Here is a 19,994-nt window from a genome sequence, read left to right as displayed (position 1 = left end):
AGAGAGCTCCTCTGTCAGTGGAAAGGGAAGAAGTTTCTATTGTGGTTTGAGTGCCAGCTTAGCTGCAGTAGAATAGAATTTTAAATAAATTTTTAAGGGTTTTGATTCCAATCCTTAGCTCACAAACAGCATCTGTGGACACACCTGGAGCTTGGGGGTACTTCACCACCCTTAAGAATATGGCCTTGGGCAAGGCCCAGTGCAGTGCTAGCTTTGGATCTGACCCAGCACAGTCCCAGTGGTGGTGGTCACAGGGATACTTGTGTCACCACACCTCCAGTTCCAAGTGACTGAGCACAGAAAAACTCCACATGTTTGGGAGAAAATAAGGGTAAAGAGTCTCTGTCTGGTAATCCAGATAATTCTTTTGGATCTTATCTAAGACCACCAAGGCAGTACTTCTACAAGTCTGCAAAAACCACAGCATTATTGGATTTGAGACCCAGGTCCCTTTGAATACCCAGAAAACCTTCCCAAGAAGGACAGGCACAAACAAGCCCAGACTGTGAAGACTACAGTAAATACCTAACTCTTTAATGCCCAGATACTAAAGAACAACTACAAGCACCAACACTGTCCAAGAAAATATGACCTCACCAAATGAACTAAACAAGACACCACAGACCAATCCTGGAGAAACAGATATTTGACCTTGCAGACAGATAATTCAAAACAGCTGTTTGGAGGAAGTTCAGTGAAATTCAAGAGAACACAGAAAGTGAATTCAGAATTTTAACAGATAAATTTAACAAAGAGATTGAAATAAAAAGAAGCAGAAATTCGAGAACTGAAAAATGCAATTGACATGCTGAAGAAGCCATGAGAGTCTCAGTAGGAGTCTCAATAGTAGAAGTGATCAAATAGAAGAGAGAATTAGTGAGCTTGAAAAAAGGCGATTTGAAAATGGATGGTCAGAAGAGACAAAAAAAATATACAAAAACAATGACATATGCTTACAAGATCTAGAAAGTAACCTCAAAAGGGCAGCTCTAAGAATACTGGCCTTAAAGATGTGGTAAGAAGAAGAAAGAAGTAGAAATTTTATTAAAATGCATAATATCAAAGAACTTCTCAAACCTAGAAAAGATATCAACATTCAAGTACAAGAAAGTAATAGAACAGCAAGCAGTTATAACCCAAAGAAGACTACCTTAAGGCATCAAATAATCAAACTCCCAAAGGTCAACGATAAAAAAAGGACCTTAAAATCAGCAAGAGAAAAGAAATAAATGACATACAATTGAGCTCCAATACATCTGGCAGCAGGCTTTTCAATGGAAACCTTACAGGTCAGGAGAGAATGGCATGACACATTTAAAGTACTAAAGGAAAAAACCTTTTACCCTAGAATAGCATACCTGGCGAAAATATTCTTCAAATATGCAGGAGAAATACAGACTTTCCCAGACAAACAAAAGCTGAGGGATTTCATCTATACTAGACCTGTCCTACAAGAAATGCTAAAAAGAGCTCTTCAATTTGAAGAAAAAATGTTAATGAGCGAGAAGAAATCATCAGAAGCTACAAAACTCACTGGTAATAGTAAACAAACAGAAAAACACAGAATAATATAACACTGTAATTGTAGCATATAAAGTACTCTTATTTTAGGTAGAAATACTAAATGATGAACTAGTCAATAATAACTACAGCTTTTCAAGACACAGACAGTACAATAAGACATAATAAAAAGCAACATAAAGTTAGAAAGCTGTGTGATGAAGTGAATAGTGTAGAATTTTTACTAGTTTTTTTGGCATGTTTGTTTATATAATTAGTGTTGTCTTCAATTTAAAATAATGAGTGATAAGATAGTATTTGCAAGCCTCACAGTAACCTCAAATAAAAAAACACACAATAGATACACAAAAAACAAAAAGCAAGAAATTATAGCACCAGAGAAAATCACCTTCACTAAAAAAAAAAAAAAAAAAAAAAGGGGGTTCTAACTACACCCATATAAACAGAACTGCAGGGAAGCTCTCTTGGCAGCTGGGCAGAGCACACAGCAGCTCAGCAAAGCCTCTACAGGCAGACAGTGACTAGGCTGCCTCCTTGCTGGGCAGGGCAGCTCTGAAGGAAAAAAAAAAGAAGGCAGCAGCATAACGGAAACTCATAAAGCCCTAAAGCCCTGGAACAGAGCACCTGGGAACAAAAAGCGGTTTATGAGTTCTGCTGCAGCAGACCTAAATGTACCTGCCCAGCAGCTCTGAATGAACAACAGAGCTCACAGCTCAGCATTTGAGCTCCTATAAAGAAAAGACCATCTCCTCAAGCAGCTCCCTGACCCCTGTATATCCAAAGAGCCACCTCACAAAGGAGAGATCAGATTGAGACTTGGTGGGTATCCTTCTGGGACAAAGATAACAGAAGAAGAAAACTGGTAACAACCCTTACTGTTCAGCAGCTGCTGCAGGTGATCCCAGGCAAGCAGGGCCTGGAGTGGACCTCAGCAGACCTACAGCAGAGGGGCCAGACTGTCAGAAGGAAAACCAAGAAACAGAAATAACCTCATCAACAACAAACAGAATGTCCACTCAGAGACCCAATCTGAAAGCCAGCAACTACAAAGACGACAAGTGGATAAATCCATAAAGATGAGAAGAAACCAGCGCAAAAAGGTTGAAAACACCCGAAACCAGAACACCTAAAAGGGATCACAACTCCTCAACAGCAAGGGAACAAGGTTGGATGGAGAACGAGTGTGATGAAATGACAGAATCAGACTTCAGAAGGTGGGTAGTAAGAAACTTCTGTGAACTAAAAGAACATGTTCTAACCCAATGCAAAGAAACTAAGAACGTTGAAAAAAGATTTGACGAAATGCTAATGAGAATGGACAAAATAGAAAGGATATAAGTGAATTGATGGAGCTGAAAAACACAACACGAGAACTTCGTGAAGCGTGCACAAGTATCAACAGCCGAATGGACCAAGCAGAAGAAAGGATATCAGAGGTCGAAGATCAACTCAATGAAATAAAACGGGAAGGCAAGAATAGAGAAAAAACGGTAAAAAGGAATGAACAAAGTCTCCAAGAAATGTGGGACTATGTGAAAAGTCCTAATCTACGTTTGAGAGGCGTATCTGAATGCGACGAAGAGAATGAATCCAAGCTGGAAACTACTCTTCAGGATATTATCCAGGAAAACTTCCCCAACCTAGCAAGGCAGGCAAATATTCAAGTCCAGGAAATACAGAGAACACCACAAAGATATTTGTCAAGAAGAGCAACCCCAAGGCACATAATCGTCAGATTCACCAGGGTTGAAATGAAGGAGAAAATACTAAGGGCAGCCAGAGAGAAAGGTCGGGTTACCCACAAAGGGAAGCCCATCAGACTCACAGCAGATCTCTCAGCAGAAACCCTACAAGCCAGAAGAGAGTGGGGGGCAATATTCAACATCCTTAGAGAAAAGAACTTTCAACCCAGAATCTCCTATCCAGCCAAACTAAGCTTCATAAGTGAAGGAAAAATAAAATCCTTTGTGAACATGCAAGTACATGGAGATTTCATCACCACCAGGCCAGCTTTACAAGAGCTCCTGAAAGAGGCTCTACACATATATAGGAACAACCAGTACCAGCCACTCCAAAAACATGCCAAATGGTAAAGAGAATCAACACAAGGAAGAATCTACGTCAACTAACGGGCAAAACAGCCAGCTAGCACCAAAATGGCAGTATCAAATTCACATATAACAATATTAACCCTAAATGTAAATGGGCTAAATGCCCCAGTCAAAAGACACAGACTGGCAAATTGGATAAAAAGCCAAAACCCATCGGTGTGCTGTATCCAGGAAACCCATCTCACATGCAAGGATACACAAAGGCTCAAAATAAAGGGATGGAGGAAGATTTACCAAGCAAATGGAGAGCAAAAAAAAGCAGGAGTTGCAATTCTCATCTCTGATAAGTTAGACTTTAAAGCAACAAAGATCAAAAGAGACAAAGAAGGACATTACATAATGGTAAAAGGATCAATACAACAAGAAGAGCTAACGATCCTAAATATATATGCACCCAATACAGGAGCACCCAGACACATAAGGCAAGTTCTTAATGACTTACAAAGAGACTTAGACTCCCACACAATTATAGTGGGGGACTTTAACACCCCATTGTCAATATTAGACAGATCAAGCAGACAGAAAATTAACAAGGATATCCAGGACTTGAACTCAGACCTGGACCAAGCAAACCTAACAGACATCTACAGAATTCTCCATCCCAATCCACAGAATATACATTCTTCTCAGCACCACATCACACGTACTCTAAAATTGACCACATAATTGGAAGTAAATCACTCCTCAGCAAATGCAAAAGAACGGAAATCATAACAAACAGTCTCTCAGACCACAGTGCAATCAAGTTAGAACTCAGAATTCAAAAACTAACCCGGAACCACACAGCTTCATGGAAACTGAACAACTGGCTCTTGAATGTTTACTGGATAAACAATGAAATGAAGACAGAAATAAAGATGTTCTTCGAAACCAACAAGAATGAAGACACAACATACCAGAATCTCTGGGACACATTTAAAGCAGTCTCTAGAGGAAAATATATAGCAATAAGTGCCCACATGAGAAGCAAGGAGAGATAAAAAATTGACACCCTATCATCAAAACTGAAAGAGCTGGAGGAGCAAGATCAAAAAAACTCAAAGTCTAGCAGAAGACAAGAAATAGCTAAGATCAGAGCAGAACTGAAGGAGATAGAGACAAAAAACCCTTCAAAAAATCAATAAATCCAGGAGCTGGTTTTTTGAAAAGATCAACAAAATAGACCACTAGCCAGATTAATAAAAAAAGAAAAGAGAGAATAACCAAATTGATGCAATAAAAAACAATAAAGGGGATATCACCACAGATTCCACAGAAATACGAACCATCATCAGAGATTATTACAAACAACTCTATGCACATAAACTAGTAAACTTGGAAGAAATGGATTAATTCCTGGACACCTGCCTCCTCCCAAGCCTAAACCAGGAAGAAGTAGAAACCCTGAACAGACCCATAACAAGGCCTGAAGTTGAGGCAGCAATTAAGAGCTTACCACCCAAAAAAAGCCCAGGTCCAGATGGGTTCACAGCCGAATTCTACCAGATTTTTGAGGTCTTATTTAAGAAATTCTTTCCTATTCCCTTCTATAGCTTAACATTTTTAAATTTTGCTTTTCACCTGGAATGTGTTTTTATGTATAATGCGGGTTGGGATCTAATTTTATTTTATTTTCCATATGTTTAACCGTTTGTTGAAAGTCCATTCTTTACCCACTGATTTGTAATATAATCTCTGTCATAAATCAAGTTCCCATATATGTATGAGCTATTCTTAAAATTGTTGTACCTTTCATGAACATTATATTTCATATCAGGTTTCTGAGCTCAGAAATGTAGGGATCTATAATGGAAACAATAATGTAGACCAAGAGGCCTAAGATCCCAGCAGCAGCAATGAGTTGTGAGAACTTGGACACACAGTTTCACTCTGTAGGTCTCATTTTCAATGTATGTAAAATGACAGAGTTCAAGACTGCATGGTGGCTCATGCCTGTAATCCCAGTACTTTGGGAGGCCGAGGCGGGCGGATCACCTGAGGTCAGGAGTTCAAGACCAGCCTGACCAACATGGTGAAACCCTATCTCTACTAAAATACAAAAATTAGCCAGGTTTGTTGGCAAGTGCCTATAATCCCAGCTACTCAGAAGGCTGAGGCAGGAGAATCGCTTGAACCCAGGAGGTGGAGGTTGCAGTGAGCCCAGATCGCACCACTGCACTCCAGCCTGGGTGACAAAAGTGAAACTCTGTCTCAGAGAAAAAACAAGAAAAAGAGTTCTTCTCTTAACTTTTTTGGGTTACCAGGAGTATCTAAAATCATAGAACTTCTCAGAGAAAAATATAGGCTGTACACACATAATTTTATGTATAACTTCAGGGTTCTCAGGAGTTAGGGTTCTTGCCACTGTAGAACTCTGATTCTACTTATAATTGGGGCATTAAAATATGGCTCTATCATTTTCCTTTTTTTTTTTTTGAGACAGAGTCTTGCTCTGTCACCCAGGCTGGAGTGTAGTGGTGTGGTCTTGGCTCACTGCAGTCTCTGCTTCCTGGGTTCAAGTAATTCTCTTGCCTCAGCCTCCCAAGTAGCTGGGACTATAGGCGCCAACCATCATATCAAGCTAATTTTTTTTTTTTTTTTTGTATTTTTAGTAGATACAGTGTTTCACCATGTTGGCCAGGCTGGTCTCCAACTCCTGACCTCAGGTGATCTGCCCACCTCAGCCTCCCAAAGCACTGAGATTACAGGCATGAGCCACCATGCCCGGCTGATTTTACTTTTTACTTAAAGGAAGATTGTTTTTTAATTTGGTCTTAGCAATTGTAGATGCCAGCAGACATTTGGTCATTAGATAAGCATATATAAATAACAAAGTGAGGCATGTTGTTCATTAATAATAGATATCACTAAAACTTATAAATGAACTTTGATCAAGAGACTCCCTGAAAACGTCCCAGCCAACTCTAATTAGTTTGCTCTAAATGTGATAGTTTCTTATATTGTCTACCAGTTTCAAGCCAAAGTATTCATCCTCTGCGTGACTTGCCTAACTTTTGTCAGAGGTTTGTCTGCATGCCTTCCCCACTAACCACCCTGCAGTGCTCTTACACAGTACGCATTCAGATATGCAGGTAGCTTCTTGGGGCATATGATCATCAAGGTAATTGATTCAGCAGCCTTGCCTCATTGCTGTGTTGTATCAGGCTTATCTTTAATGTGCTCAGTGCTGCCTTAGAGGGGATTCTGTGAGTAGTAGCAGCCACTTCATCAATAGTTCTAACCTTCTCTGAGGTAACTCCTTAAGTCCCAGAGAGTAATGACATTTCTTAGTGGATCTGGACCTTTTTGAATTACAACATTGTTAAACAAAACCTGTACAATTCTAAAAGAGACCCAGCTTCCTAGGCATCCTAGCAAAATTACGTGTGTTGGCCACACAATGTACATCTGTGCAATCTCTAATGTTAACCTGTCTCTTTTATTCTATAGTGGATCTGATTGGTGGCTACATTGGCACCGTCAGCCATGAGAGCCGCGTGGATCAGCTGGAACTTAATGAGACTGGACACAAGCTCCTCTTCAGGGACCGGAAACTTCGTGTAAGAAGAGTTACTAAGGCCTTAGGCATTGGCTGGCCCATAAAGGGTGTGAGACAAGCTGCCACCAGAGACTGAGGCAGCCAGGGTGAGGCATAATTTCTTTGCTGTGTCATCAGCATAGCAGAAGGCACAACATTCTCTGTACCTGATACCAAAACCCATCCTTTATTACCTCTTTTTTTTTTTCTTTGAGACAGTCTCACTCTGTTGCCCAGCCTGGTGTGCAGTGGCATGATCTCAGCTCACTGCAACCTCTGCCTCCCAGGTTCAAGCGATTCTTCTGCTTCAGCCTTCCCACTAGCTGAGACTACCGATGTGCACCACCACACCTAGCTAATCTTTGTATTTTTAATAGAGAAAAGTGTTTCACCATGTTGGCCAGGCTTGTCTCGAACTCCTGACCTCAGGTGATTTGCCCACCTCAGCCTCCCAAAGTGCTGGGATTACAGGCATGAGCCACTGCACACGGCAATCCAATATTACCTCAGAGGCAATTGTATTACGGCAACAAAGTCAAGAGCGGAGTTTGGGAGTTGGTCTCTCTTACTGTTCACAGTCTGTGCCCTATTGAAACTTCCTTAACCCTGCATTCCTCCTCCTCATGCCTAGCTGACCTTCACTAGACCTGCTGTCCAGTGCTTTTCAGCCACACTGACCTGATGGCATGAACTGGCTGGAGGACAGCCTCTTTGTCCCTCATGGATTCTTATCCCATCCCAATATGGTAGCACCAGTGTTCAACCTCAGGTCAACAAGACAACCTGGTGATTTTTCATTTTAGTGAAAGCCACATCACAGATTTCCAGATCATTTAGTGTTTCTAGTGGCCTGCCATTTGTAATCCAAGCTGGTAACTCTGGCCCAGAGTTATTCCAAGAAGGAAAGTCTGACCTTCACCTAACTTACAATTCCTGGGATGTAGATCTCTGTTCTATGAGTCATCTCTTACTTGACCAGAGTTAGGATATACCACCTCAGCAGACAGCAGGTCAGTAAGCTTTGAAATGCAGCATGAGCCTGACTGGTGGGTTAGCTCACCACATCTCACCATTAGGGAAATGGTCAAAAGTAGGAGACAACCCCACATGCACTTCTAATTGTGCTATCTGCCTCTTCTTTCTTCAGTTGCATCTGTATGATATTGAGAGCTGCTCTAAGACAATGATCCTCAACTTCTGCGCCTATGTGCAGTGGGTCCCAGGAAGTGATGTGCTGGTAGCTCAGAACCGCAACAGCCTGTGTGTGTGGTACAACACTGAGGCACCTGAGAGAGTCACCATGTTCACTATTAGGGTATGTTGGACACTAGGGGCCCTCAGATGTGGTGTTGAGCTGATTAATTACAGCCACGAGGAGACTCTGGAGGCTACTTTTTTCTGTGTCAACCACCCTTAATCTCTGTGATAGAATTGGCAAATGAAGCTTACACTTATGTTCCAGCCCCCAGGACCATCCTTTTTCAGATTCCTAACACTATGTTAGACCGTTGGAATATGGGCTAATTACAGTGGCCCTAGGAATTCCCAGGTCATATTATGGAGATCTCTGTAGGCTGGAAGATCCCTGATAGGAGGGGCGGTTCTAATGTCATCTCCTTCTGTACTGATTCTCTGTTATAAGCCATTCAGAGTTCCTTTTTTTTCTCAGATTACAGATCAGATCTTCTCTCCTGTCCTATCACATCGCACATACCCAGTAGTCTTCCAAAATCTGAGAGGAGCCAGAGGAAAGAGAGGCAGGCTCCTGTGCTAAGCTAGGGTGACTGGTGTGCGTATGGGTAGAGCACTCAATGCTTTTTGTTCTTTTCCATACCTCTTTTTATCTCCTTTTTTGCCTCATTTTAGACTGGTTAGGGTCTAAAATTTATTTGTTTAGTTTTTTCTTTTTTCTCTCTCTCTCTCGTCTATTTTCTCTCTCCTTCTCTCTTTTCCTCTTTTCCTGTTTTATTTCTCTCTCTCTTCTTTATTTCTGAGATGGGGTCTCACTCTGTCTCCCAGGCTGGAGTGCAGTGGTACAATCATACTCACTGCAGTCTCAGCTTCCTGGGCTCAAGCAGTCCCCCTGCCTCAGCCTCCTGCCCAGCTAGGACTACAGGTGCATGCCACCATGTCCAGCTAATTTTGTCCTTTCTTTAAACATCTCTTTTTTTTTTTCTTCACATTTTGGATTTGAAAGTTATATATCCTATTTCTGTAGAGGTTAACTTGAAAGTTTAACATGTACATTTTCTAAAGCTAATCAGCATCTAACCACCCCCACCCCTGCAAACAATATAAGGACTTTAAAAGACTTTGACTTTTTTTTTTCTTTTTTCCTTTTTTTTTTTTTTTTTTTTTTGAGATAGTCTTGCTCTGTAACGCAGGTTGGAGTGCAGTGGTGCAACCCTTACTCACTGCAACCTCCACCTCCCAGGCTCAAGCAATTCTCCTGCCACAGCCTTCCCAGCAGCTAGGATTACAGGCGCCCGCCCCCATGCCCTGCTAATTTTTGTATTTTTAGTGGAGATGAGTTTCACCATGTTGGTAAGGCTGGTCTTGAACTCCTGACCTTAGGTGATTTGCTGTAGGCCTTCCAAAGTGCTGGATTATAGGCGTGAGCCTCCGCGTGATATCACCAAGTCCCTAGGTCATTCTCTTCATTGGATATTTTGAATCGGAGGTCTTTTTGGTTCTCACTGTAGTCCATTTCTCATTCTGAGAGCTTTCAGAATCACTCTCTGATAGGGTGTGAACCCGAATGGATTCATAGTGTCCAGTTGCTCTAATTATTGTCTTTTCTTCCAGGTTAGGGCTGCTGCGTTGTCTTCGCCTGATGTAGACTTGTATAGGAGCAGGGGACTGGGAGGACCCAGACTGCAAATCTATTGTGGAAGTAGGACTCTTGGAAGCTTGAGTATGATTTTAGCTTTCCTTTGTGATGGTGACATAGGTCTTCTCCATATGACGGGTCTATCTCTTTCATGACACTTTGAGATTTGGGGTCTTTTCCTGGTTCATAGCCTAAAGCCAAGATGCAACCAAATCTCACCATGGCCTTCAGGAGTGCTTACAAGGTGGAGCTGTGGATAGATCAGAAGATAAGGCCCCAAAGTGGTCTGTAATTTATGATGGCAGTTAAATCCTGAACATCGGCCGTACTGTAGGCAGATAGGGTACTTTAGGACTAGATCTAAAGCTAGAGGTGGAGGCACATGGGGGGGTATTTGACTCCTTAAGAGTTTTGTTGCTATTTTTATCTGCAAATCTTGTAGCAACTGGAGCTGTTCTGAGAAGTCACTCTGGGGAAGATAATTTGGCTTGAGGGAATGTTGGGACTCAAAAATCCTTGTCTGGGAATCACTCTGTGAGTTCTCACTTTCTTCCATTGGAACAAGATCTTCTCTGTCATAAAATATGCTGATAGACTGACTTTACCCGGACAGGAAGCTGGCCCCCTGCACATGTGACAGGCATATGCTGAATGACTTCTTGGGATATACCACTGAACCCTGAGTTTGCTTTCTTTATTTCCACTCTCGTCCCACAGTATTGCTGTATTATGGAAGATGTGGAACCACTTGTCCACATCCTTAAGGCCATTCTTTTCTTATGTACATGATCTAAAGTATGTTTCTGAATATGGTTTTTGACCTGAAGGCTGAGATATAGTAACTGGACCCTTCTCTGGCAGCCTCTGGGAAGCTTCCATCAGTTCAGCTGGAATCCCAAATAAATTCTGACTAGACTGACAGGTATCTGCAGTGGCTTTTTCTGCTAGAGATGTTTGAGAACAAAGCTTCCTTTCCATAGTGGTCCCTAAAACATTCCCCAGAAATAGCATAGAGAGAAATTTTCTTGGTAGTCGCTGCCTCCAGGCATGAGTCTCCCAGACGTTGAATTGTCTGCCCAGGAAATACTTGATGAGGGATTTCTGAACCCCTGATTCTGACTGGAATGTGATCTCCAGCTTTGTGACAGATGTCTCTGAAGTGAGTTCTCTATCTCCTCCATTTGCTTCCTCTTAGTTTTCTGTTTAGATATGACATCCACTCTGGGAATCTCAGGACATGTGTTTTCCACCATGTTAGCTGTCTTACCAGAGCTTTGATTATGAAGGGCCAAGGGAGGAGTTAAAGACTGCATCATAGTAGGGTCTAGATAGGTCTCTTTGGGCTGTAAAATACCTGTCCCAAGGTTTTTTACATCCAAAGCTCAGGATACTTTCTGTATCCCAGAATCCCAGAGTCCTCCCAATTCAGATGCTGTTTTGGCAGAGACTGAAATAAGTGAGGTTGAAGAGCTTTGTAGGAACCTAGAGAAGTCAGACCTCACTTGTAACTCTTCCGATGTTAACTTCTCACCGTCCCTATTTTTTTTTTTTTTTTTTTAGAGACAGGGTCTCGCTATGTTGCCCAGGCTGGAGTGCAGTGGCTATTCACAGGCGCGATCCCACTACTGATCAGCACAGGAGTTTTGACCTGCTCCATTTCTGACCTGGGCCGGTTCACCCCTCCTTAGGCAACCTGGTGGTCCCCCACTCCTGGGAGGTCACCATATTGATGCCGAACTTAGTGCGGACACCCGATCTGCATAGCGCACTGCAGCCCAGAACTCCTGGGCTCAAGCAATCTTCCCACCTCAGCCTCCCGAGTAGCTGGGACTACAGGCACGCGCCACCGCACCCGGCCACAGTCCCTATTCTGACACACCTGTCCTAGATTCAAATCCTCAGATTCCATAACTTAGGAGGCTCTGTTTTTATCAATGTAGATTTCACAGCCTGAAGTCCTTGTTTATGAGTCAATATTGTATGTTCCTCAAATGGAGATGTTTGCTGTGAGGTTAATTCTTCAGATTGCACTTGAATATGTGGCCTTAGAGTTGACTCTACAGGTACTATGAGTTCTTGAAGATATGGCCTCGAAGTAAATTCACAGAATTTATTGCTACAATTCCTCATTCTAGGGTACTCCTTTTGGTTATACAACCTGAGGAATTAGTCCTGGTGCTTATTGCTCAGATTTTACAATTTGATGGGGTGGCCCTGGGATTAACATAGTTTTTACAATTTGAAACCCTGTCAACTCCATTGTTTCCACTATCTGGTGTTTTGGCTTTGTGATTAATTTCTTAGCTTTCACATCTTGTAACCATGGCCATGAGGGGAGCTCTGAAAGTCTCACATCTTGCAGTTTTGGAGTCAACTCAGTATATTCCACCACTTGATGGGCTGGCCTTGGCACTGTCATAGACTTTACAACTTGAAATGGTGGTCCAGGGGTCACCTTCTCAGATTGAACAACTTTTGGGACATCTACAAAGGTTACCTCTTGAGGCTAAGCAACTTGAAGCTGTGTCCTTGCAGATTCTGTGACTTGATCTAGTGGTTCTGGACTAATCATAAATTCTACATTTTGATCCAGTGGTCCTGTGGTTGTCCCTGGAGATTTCATACTTTGATTCTTTGATTTTGTTAGCCCCATTGATACCTCCCTGTGCTGCCATGCCTCAGAGGTGAGCTCTGCAGATTCTTCATGTCCTATAACTTGACTTGTTTCCTTCAGGGGTACCTCTAAAGATTCCTCCATTTGCAGCCATTGCTTATAGTTCAGCTTTACAGATTCAGGGACTTGATGTCTTAACCCTAATATTATCTCTGGAGATCCCAGATGATGTTGTGGTTCTGGAGTTAATTCCAAAGTTTTCTCCACCTGCATCCCTAACTCAGAAGTCAACTCCACAGATTCAGAAACCTGATGTCCTAACCCAGGTGACATCCCTGAAGCAGAATCTGGGATGTGATGTAATGACTTTGGAATCAATACCACAGATTCTTCCCTTTGCAATCTTTTCTGAGAGATCGCCTCCACGGGTTCTAAGTCTTGAGGGCAGAGCCTTGGGGATCTCTCTGCAAATCCAGTGGCTTGACTTGGTGGCTTTGGGGTCATTCCAAAGAATTCATTTGCTTGTATCCTTGCCTCAGTGGTCACCCCATAGCTTCTGTAAAGTAATGCTTGAGTTCTGGGGTAATCCTTTCAGGTTCCACAATTTGCTGCCGTGGCTTTATATGTAACTCCCCCAAATCCTTAACTTGGGGCCATGGCTGAGACAGCATGTCCATAGTTTCTGGGATTTGGTGGCTGTTCTCTGGAGTTAATCCTAAGAATTTTGAGCCTTGATACCTTAGCATTGGAGTCAGATCAACCAATTTTGGTACTTGAAGATCTGGCTGCAGCAGAATCCCTAAAGATTCCATGGCTCTGCCTTGGTTAACCCCAAAGATTTCTCTATAGGATCTATGCCTTTATTTTCCAGTCCTTGTGCCATTTCTGAAAATTCTGTGGCATGATAAATTTGTACTGAAATCAAATTTGCAGATTTAGGGACTTGATACTTTGGCTGTGGGATCATCTCTGCACATTTTGTAAACTGATGCCCTGGCCTGGGGATTATTTCAGAGGATGCCATGATTTGGGAATTTGTTCTTGGAGTTTGCTCCCCGTATTTCACTGTTTGAAGCAGTAACCCTTGTGCTAATTCCAAAGATTTTATAGTTTGCTGCAGAGACACTGAAGACAATTTCACATGTTTTACACTTTGCAACTTTGGCTCTAGAGTAAACTTCAAAGATTTCACACCTTGTTGCTGTGATTCTGGAGACAAATTTGAAAATATGACACCGGTCAACATTGGTCCTGATGAGAACTTCCTAGTTGGCTCTGGTGCCAACACCATTGATTTCACATCTTGCCATTCTGAAGTCAACTCTTGATAATTTATACCTTGCTGTTGGGCCCCTGGTGTCAGCTCCATAGGTTTTTTATATTGAAAACATGGCTTTGGTGCAAAGGCCACAGATTTAAAGCATTGTGACCTAAAGCATGATGTCAAAGAATTTACACTTTGAGGTTGTGGCTATAGAGTTGACTTCACAGATTTCACCTCTTGAGAATGTGGCTCTGATACAAATAGCATAGATCTCACACTATGCTGCCTGAGGTGTGAATGCAACTCCTCAGAATTCATACCTTGAGGATATGACTCTGGTTTTAATTCCACCGATTTTGCTTTTTGAAAACATGGCTCTAGTGTAAATACCTCATATTTTAAGTCCGTTAGCTCAGAGGCTGAAATTATTTTCACAGAATTTGCATCATAAAGCAATGGCTGCTTATTTATCTCCACAGACTTGACATCTTTAAGCAGTGTCTCTGGTAAAAATACCTCAGATTTTGTACCGTTTATCTAAGGACCCAAAGTGAATGCAGGTTGCACAGCTTGCTGTGAGCCGAGATGCTTCCCCCAAAATTGGACTCCTTGAAACTTAGTCCCTGGAGTTAATTCAGAAGATTTTACACCTTGCAAGTATGGTCCAGGGTGGAACAGAATAGATGTTGTACCTTGAGATTCTGACCTAGGGTTCAATTCAGAGGGCTTCATGTTTTGTTTCTGTGGCCCTGGATTCAAGTTGATAGAATTTATGCATTGAAATTTTGACTCTGAATTCAACTCAGAAGAATTCATACTTTGCAGCTGTGGGCCAGAGTTGAACTCCTTTGGTGTTACATCTTCAAATTTTGTCCCTGAAGTCAGTTCACATTTTACATCTTGTAAATGTTGCAGAGAGTTGAACACAACAGATTTTATACTTTGAAGCTCTGGCCCTGGATGCAACTCAGATTTCATAACTTGAAATTTTGTCCCTGATTTTACACCTTGCAAGTGTGTCTCAAGTTTGCACTTCATAGAGTTTACACATTGTAACTTTAGCCCTGGATTCAACTCAGAAGAATTCACATGCTGCACCTGTGGCCCAGGGTTGCATTCCATAGGTGCTACACATATAAACTTTGACCCTGGAGTCATATAAGATTTTAAATCTTGCAAATGTCATCTAGGGTTGAACATCATAGATGCCTCACTTTGAATTTCTGTCCCTGGGTTCAATTCAGAACACTTCATACCTTAAAGTTTTGAAACTGGAATTAATTCAGATTTCATACCTTGTAAATATGGCTCTGGGTTGTACCCAATAGAATTTACACACTGAGCTTGGGGCTGTGGAATAAATGCAGAATTCACACTTTGCAATTGTGGACCTGGGCTGCACCAAGTAGAATTTGCACACTGAAGTTTTGGCCCTGAAATGGGTGCAGAGGAATTTACACCTTGAAAATGCTGCCCTGGATTGTACCCAATAAAATTTACACATGGAAGTGGTGGCTCTGGAATGGATGCAGAAGAATTCACACCTTGCAAATTTGACCCAGGGTTGCAGCCATTAAGATTAACACACTGAAGTTTGGGCCGTAGAATGGATGCAGAAGAACTCACGCTTTGTGAATGTGGCCTACAATTATACTAAATAGAATTCACACACTGAAGTGGTGGCTCTGGACTAGATGCAGAAGAATTCACACCTCACAGGTTTGGCCCAAGGATGGACCCATTAGGACTTACACACTGAAGTTTAGGTGCTGGAATGGTTGCAGAATTTACACCTTGTAAATGTGGCCCAGGTTTGCACTCAATAGAATTTACACGCTGAAGTGTTGGCCCTGGAATGGATGCAGAAGAATTCATATCTTGCAAGTTTGGCCCAGAGTTGAACCCATTAGAACATACACACTGAAGGCCTGGAATAGATGCAGAAGAATTTACACCTTGCAAAGATGGCCCACGGTTGCACCCAATAGAATTTACACACTGAGGCGGTGGCTCTGGAATGGATGCAGAAGAATTCACATCTTGCAAATGTGGTCCAAGACAAAACACCTTAAATTTCATACCTTGAAGCTCAGTCCCAGGATTCAACTTGGCAGATTTTATTCCTTGCACCTGTGGCCCAGGCTCAAAATCTAAAGATTGTATACCTTGAAGCCCTGTTCCAAAGTGCAACTCAGATTTCACGCCTTGCAACTGTTGTTGAAGATTGAATTTCATAGATTTTACATCTTGATGCTTTGTCCCTGTACATAATTCTGAAGATTTTCTATGTTGCAAATGTGGCCCAGGATTGAACACCATAAATTTGACACTTTGAAGGTCTGGCCGTGGATTCAATTTATTAGATTTCTCATCTTGCTGCTGCTTTTTGGTATTGAACTCAGAAGGTGCCACACTGTGAATCTTTGATTCCAAGGCCAACTTAGAGAGTTCTGCAACCTGCAATTCTGGGTCATGGTTGCCCTCTGTAGAGTTCACTGTCTGGAATTTTATCAACCCGATTTCATATCTTACAGCTTTGCCCCAGGATTGAATTCTATCGATTTCACACCTCGATGGTGTATCCCTGGTGTCAACATAGATAATTTTCTATCTTGCAACTGTGAGGTTGAGTTTAACCCCAGAGATGTGCTATCCTGTACCTTTGTATCTAGAGACAATTCAAAAGATTTTACATCTTGCTGCATTGGCCTAGGCATGAGCCCCACAGATTTCACTTTTTGAAGCTTCATCACTGGGATCTCTTCAGAAGATTTCATACCTTGCAAGTGTGATCTAGAACTGAACTCCTTAGATTTTACATTTTGAAGCTCTGTTCCCTGGATTGAATTACAATATTTCATACCTTCCTACTGTGGGCCTGAGTTGAACTCCACAGATTCCCCACCTTGAAGCTTTGTCTCTGCTGTTAACTCAGAAGATGCCACTCCTTGTAACTTTGGACCATGGTTGTATTCTACAGATTTTACATCTTGATAGTTTGTTCCTTGAATCAACTCAGAAGATTTTTCACCTTGTATCTGTTGTCCAGAATTGAAATACATTGATTTTATACTTTGAAGCCTTGTTCCTGAGTTTACCTCAGAAGACTCTATACCTTCAAAGTGTTGTCCAGAACTGAGCTTCACAGATTTTATATCTTGAAGTTTTATACCCATGATCAGATCAGAAGATTTTGTATCTTGTAACTGTGGGCCTGATTCCAGCTCTACAGATTTCACACCTGGAGACTTCCTCCCCAGGGTCAAATCAGATTTCTCACTTTGTAACTTTGGACTAGGTTTGAAGTGTACAGATTTCACACCCTGAAGCTTCACCCCTGGAATCACTTCAGAAGACTTCACACTCTGTAAATGAGATCCAGAACTGAAATTCATAGATTTAATGTCTTGAAGCTTTATACCCACGATCAACCTAGAAGATTTCAAATCTTGCAACTGTGGGCCTGAGTTGGATTCCACTAATTTCACTTCTTGAAGCTTTGTCTTTGATATTGACTCAGATTTCACTCCTTGCAACTGTGGCCCAGGTTTGAAGTCTGTAGATTTCACACCTTGAATCTTGTTCTTCTTGGTCAAATCAGAATGTGAGATATTTTTCAACTGTGAGCTGGGATTTAACTCTATAAACTTCATGCCTTGGGACTTCGTCTTAGGGGATTTGACAACTTAGAAGATTTGACACATTGCCATTGTGGCCCAGAGCTAAACTCCTCAGATTTCATACCTGGAAGCTTTGTCTGATGAGCCAACTCAGATGATTTCGTACTTTTCAAGTGTAGTAAGAAGTTCAGCACTACAGTTTTATCACTGTAATTGTAGCTCTTGGCTTAATACTCCAGATTTCACCCCTGAAAACTGTGGCTCTTGTGTAAACACTAGAGACTTCACATCTTGCAGCTGTGTTCTTGGATATGCCTCCAAGGGTTTCACTTTGTGCAGCTGTGCTCTTGGGGTCAACTCAGAAGATTTCACATCTTGCAAATGAAGCCCAGGTTTGAATGCCATGGATTTTATATCATGGAGCTTTGTTGTTGAAATTGGGCAACATGATTTCGCACTTCTCAACTGTAGCCCAGATTTCAAATCAATAGTTTTGAACCCTGGCAACTGATGTTCCCGGAGTGATGTCAAGTGTTTTACACTGTGAAGCTTTGGCCTTGGAGTCAACTCAGGTGACTTCACATCTCTTAATTGTATTGAAGGTTTCAATTCTACAGGTGTGAAATCTCAAGACTGTGAATCACATTTTAGCATAGATTTCATACCTTGGAACTCAGGTACTGGTATCCATTGCACAGATTTCACACTTCCAAGCTGTTTAATGCCACAGTTTTTACCCCTTGAAGCTGTGGCTCTGAGGTTGATGCCAGAATTTTCCCTTTAGGCAACTGTGGTTCATGGGACAACTTGGGAGTTTTCACAAATTGCAACCGTGGCCCATAGTTAAACTCCACAGGTTTTGCACCTTGAATTTTTGGCCCTAGAGTCAATTCAGATAATTTTACACCTCCTGACTCTATGGAGGATTTCAACTCTGCAGGTTTGACACCTTGAGATTGTGAACCAAGATTCAGCCCTCCGGTTTTCACATCTTGGAACTCAGGTCCTGGTATCCACTGCACAGATTTTGCACTTCCAAGCTGTGAGTCTTGGTTTAACTCCACAGTTTTCACACCTTGAAGTTGTGGCTCTGAGCTTGATGCCAAAATTTTCCCTTTTTGCAGTCGTGGTCCAGCAGACAACTCAGAGGTTTTTACACACTGCAACCGTGCCCCAAGGTTAAACTCCATAAGTTTTGCACCTTGAAGTTTTGGCCATAGAGTCAATTCAGATGACTCCATGCCTCCCAACTATATGGAAGGTTTCAACTCTGCAGGTTTGACACCTCGAGATTGTGAACCAAGATTTAACGCTTTTGATTTTACATCTTGGAACTTAGGTACCGGTATCCACTGCAGAAGTTTCACACTGCCAAGTTGTGAGTCTTGGTTTAACTCCACAGTTTGCAAACCTTGAAGTTGTGGCTCTGAGGTTGATGCCAGTATTTTTTCGTTTTCCAGCTGTGGTCCTGGAGACAACTCAGAGATTTTTATACACTGCAACTGTGGCCCGAGGTTAAGCTCCATCGGTTTTGCACCTTGAAGTTTTGGTGCTAGAACCAATTTAGATGCTATCATATCTCCCCACTGTATGAAAAGTTTCAACTCTGCAGGTTTGACACTTCGAGATTGTGGCCCAAGATTTAATCCCACAGATTTTACACCTTGGAACTCAGGTCTTGTTATCCACTGAACAGATTTCATTCTTCCAAGCTGTGGCCCTTTAACTCCACAATTTTCACACTTTGAAGCTGTGGCTCTGCAGTTGAGCCCAAGGGTTTTGCCTGGTGCAGCTGTGGTCCTGGAGTCAACTTGGGAGATTTCAGACTTTGCAACTGTGGTTCATGTTTGAACTCTTTAGCTTTTACATCTTGCATATTTGGTTCTGGAGTCAATTCAGATGATTTAATACCTTTCAACTGTAGGTCAGACTTGAGGTCTACAGATTTTATACCTTCTGATTTTGACTCTGGAATTAACTCCAAAGATATTACACCTTCCGACTCAGACCCTCTCTTTACTTGCTCAAAATTCACACATTGCTGCCCTGATGAGTTTATAGATATCTGACCATCCTGTTCCAGCTCAAGGGTTAAATCCTCAGGTGTTTGAAACTGTTGCTTTAGGGCTAAATCCACAGATTTTACTTCATTTCATGGGGCTGTAGCTCTGTGGTCAACACCTCTGATTTCACACTTTGTGTCTCTGATCCTGGTATCGCATCCAGAGATTCTTTTGTTGTGTGTTGTGATACTGGAGTTTCCCTCATTGCTTTTCCAAGTTGGTGCGTTGTCTTAAGAGTGTCTTGGAATGACGTTGAGCTCATCTCCACAGATTCTGAAGTTTGGCTCAGTGGCCCTGGGGTAGTTCCTAAAGATGGTTGTGTCGACCCAATAGATTTTTCCACTTGGTGACAAGTGTCAGAGGTCAACTTTGCTTCTTTTCCTTGATATCCTGGCTCTGAGATGATCTCTAAAGATTCTGAGGCTTGATGCCATGGGGTCAATCTTTCAGGCTC

General features: G+C 42.0%; 2 protein-coding genes and 1 long non-coding RNA gene across 3 annotated transcripts; 1 reads left to right on the top strand and 2 right to left on the bottom strand.

The window, feature by feature from the left end:
• Nucleotides 1-7,081: 7,081 nt before the first annotated feature.
• On the top strand, nt 7,082-8,530 carry LOC116524308. The gene is made up of 2 exons (XR_004257270.1): nt 7,082-7,171; nt 8,297-8,530. It is a non-coding gene; the product is annotated as an uncharacterized LOC116524308 (long non-coding RNA).
• Nucleotides 8,531-9,786: 1,256 nt separating this feature from the next.
• LOC116524129 (uncharacterized protein C2orf16-like) lies at nt 9,787-14,537 on the bottom strand. Its single transcript, XM_032239231.1, has 3 exons — nt 13,705-14,537; nt 12,321-12,458; nt 9,787-10,087 (listed from the first exon to the last, which is right to left on the bottom strand). Exons 1-3 carry the CDS (start codon nt 13,960-13,962, stop codon nt 9,956-9,958), a joined length of 528 nt encoding a protein of 175 aa, XP_032095122.1. The 5' UTR covers nt 13,963-14,537; the 3' UTR covers nt 9,787-9,955.
• Nucleotides 14,538-18,178: 3,641 nt separating this feature from the next.
• LOC116566722 lies at nt 18,179-19,626 on the bottom strand. Its single transcript, XM_032301237.1, has 2 exons — nt 19,015-19,626; nt 18,179-18,678 (listed from the first exon to the last, which is right to left on the bottom strand). The coding sequence occupies exons 1-2, from the start codon at nt 19,178-19,180 to the stop codon at nt 18,179-18,181; spliced, it is 666 nt and encodes a 221-aa protein (XP_032157128.1). The 5' UTR covers nt 19,181-19,626.
• Nucleotides 19,627-19,994: the final 368 nt, after the last annotated feature.

Source organism: Sapajus apella, unplaced genomic scaffold (assembly GCF_009761245.1).
Source record: "Sapajus apella isolate SASKATOON/1434 unplaced genomic scaffold, GSC_monkey_1.0 scaffold44, whole genome shotgun sequence".
NCBI classification, from domain to species: Eukaryota; Metazoa; Chordata; class Mammalia; order Primates; family Cebidae; genus Sapajus; species Sapajus apella.
This window is presented reverse-complemented; position numbering and strand designations above follow the sequence as displayed.

Excerpts from the sequence above, each read along its gene's own strand:
- LOC116524129 (XM_032239231.1), bottom strand. The coding sequence starts at position 13,962 with ATGGAGCTGACACCAGGGGCCCAACAGCAAGGTATAAATTATCAAGAG. Across the intron at positions 12,459-13,704 it reads CTTCAGTGTCTCTGCAGCAA|CCAAAAGTTGTTCAATCTGA; the intron begins ACTATAAAATCT and ends TTTGTAGATGTC. Across the intron at positions 10,088-12,320 it reads TGCAAGATGTGAGACTTTCA|CACAAAGGAAAGCTAAAATC; the intron begins GAGCTCCCCTCA and ends CTATGTCACCAT.
- LOC116566722 (XM_032301237.1), bottom strand. The coding sequence starts at position 19,180 with ATGAAATCTGTTCAGTGGATAACAAGACCTGAGTTCCAAGGTGTAAAA. Across the intron at positions 18,679-19,014 it reads TCTAGCACCAAAACTTCAAG|GTGCAAAACTTATGGAGTTT; the intron begins GTGCAAAACCGA and ends CAAAACTTCAAG.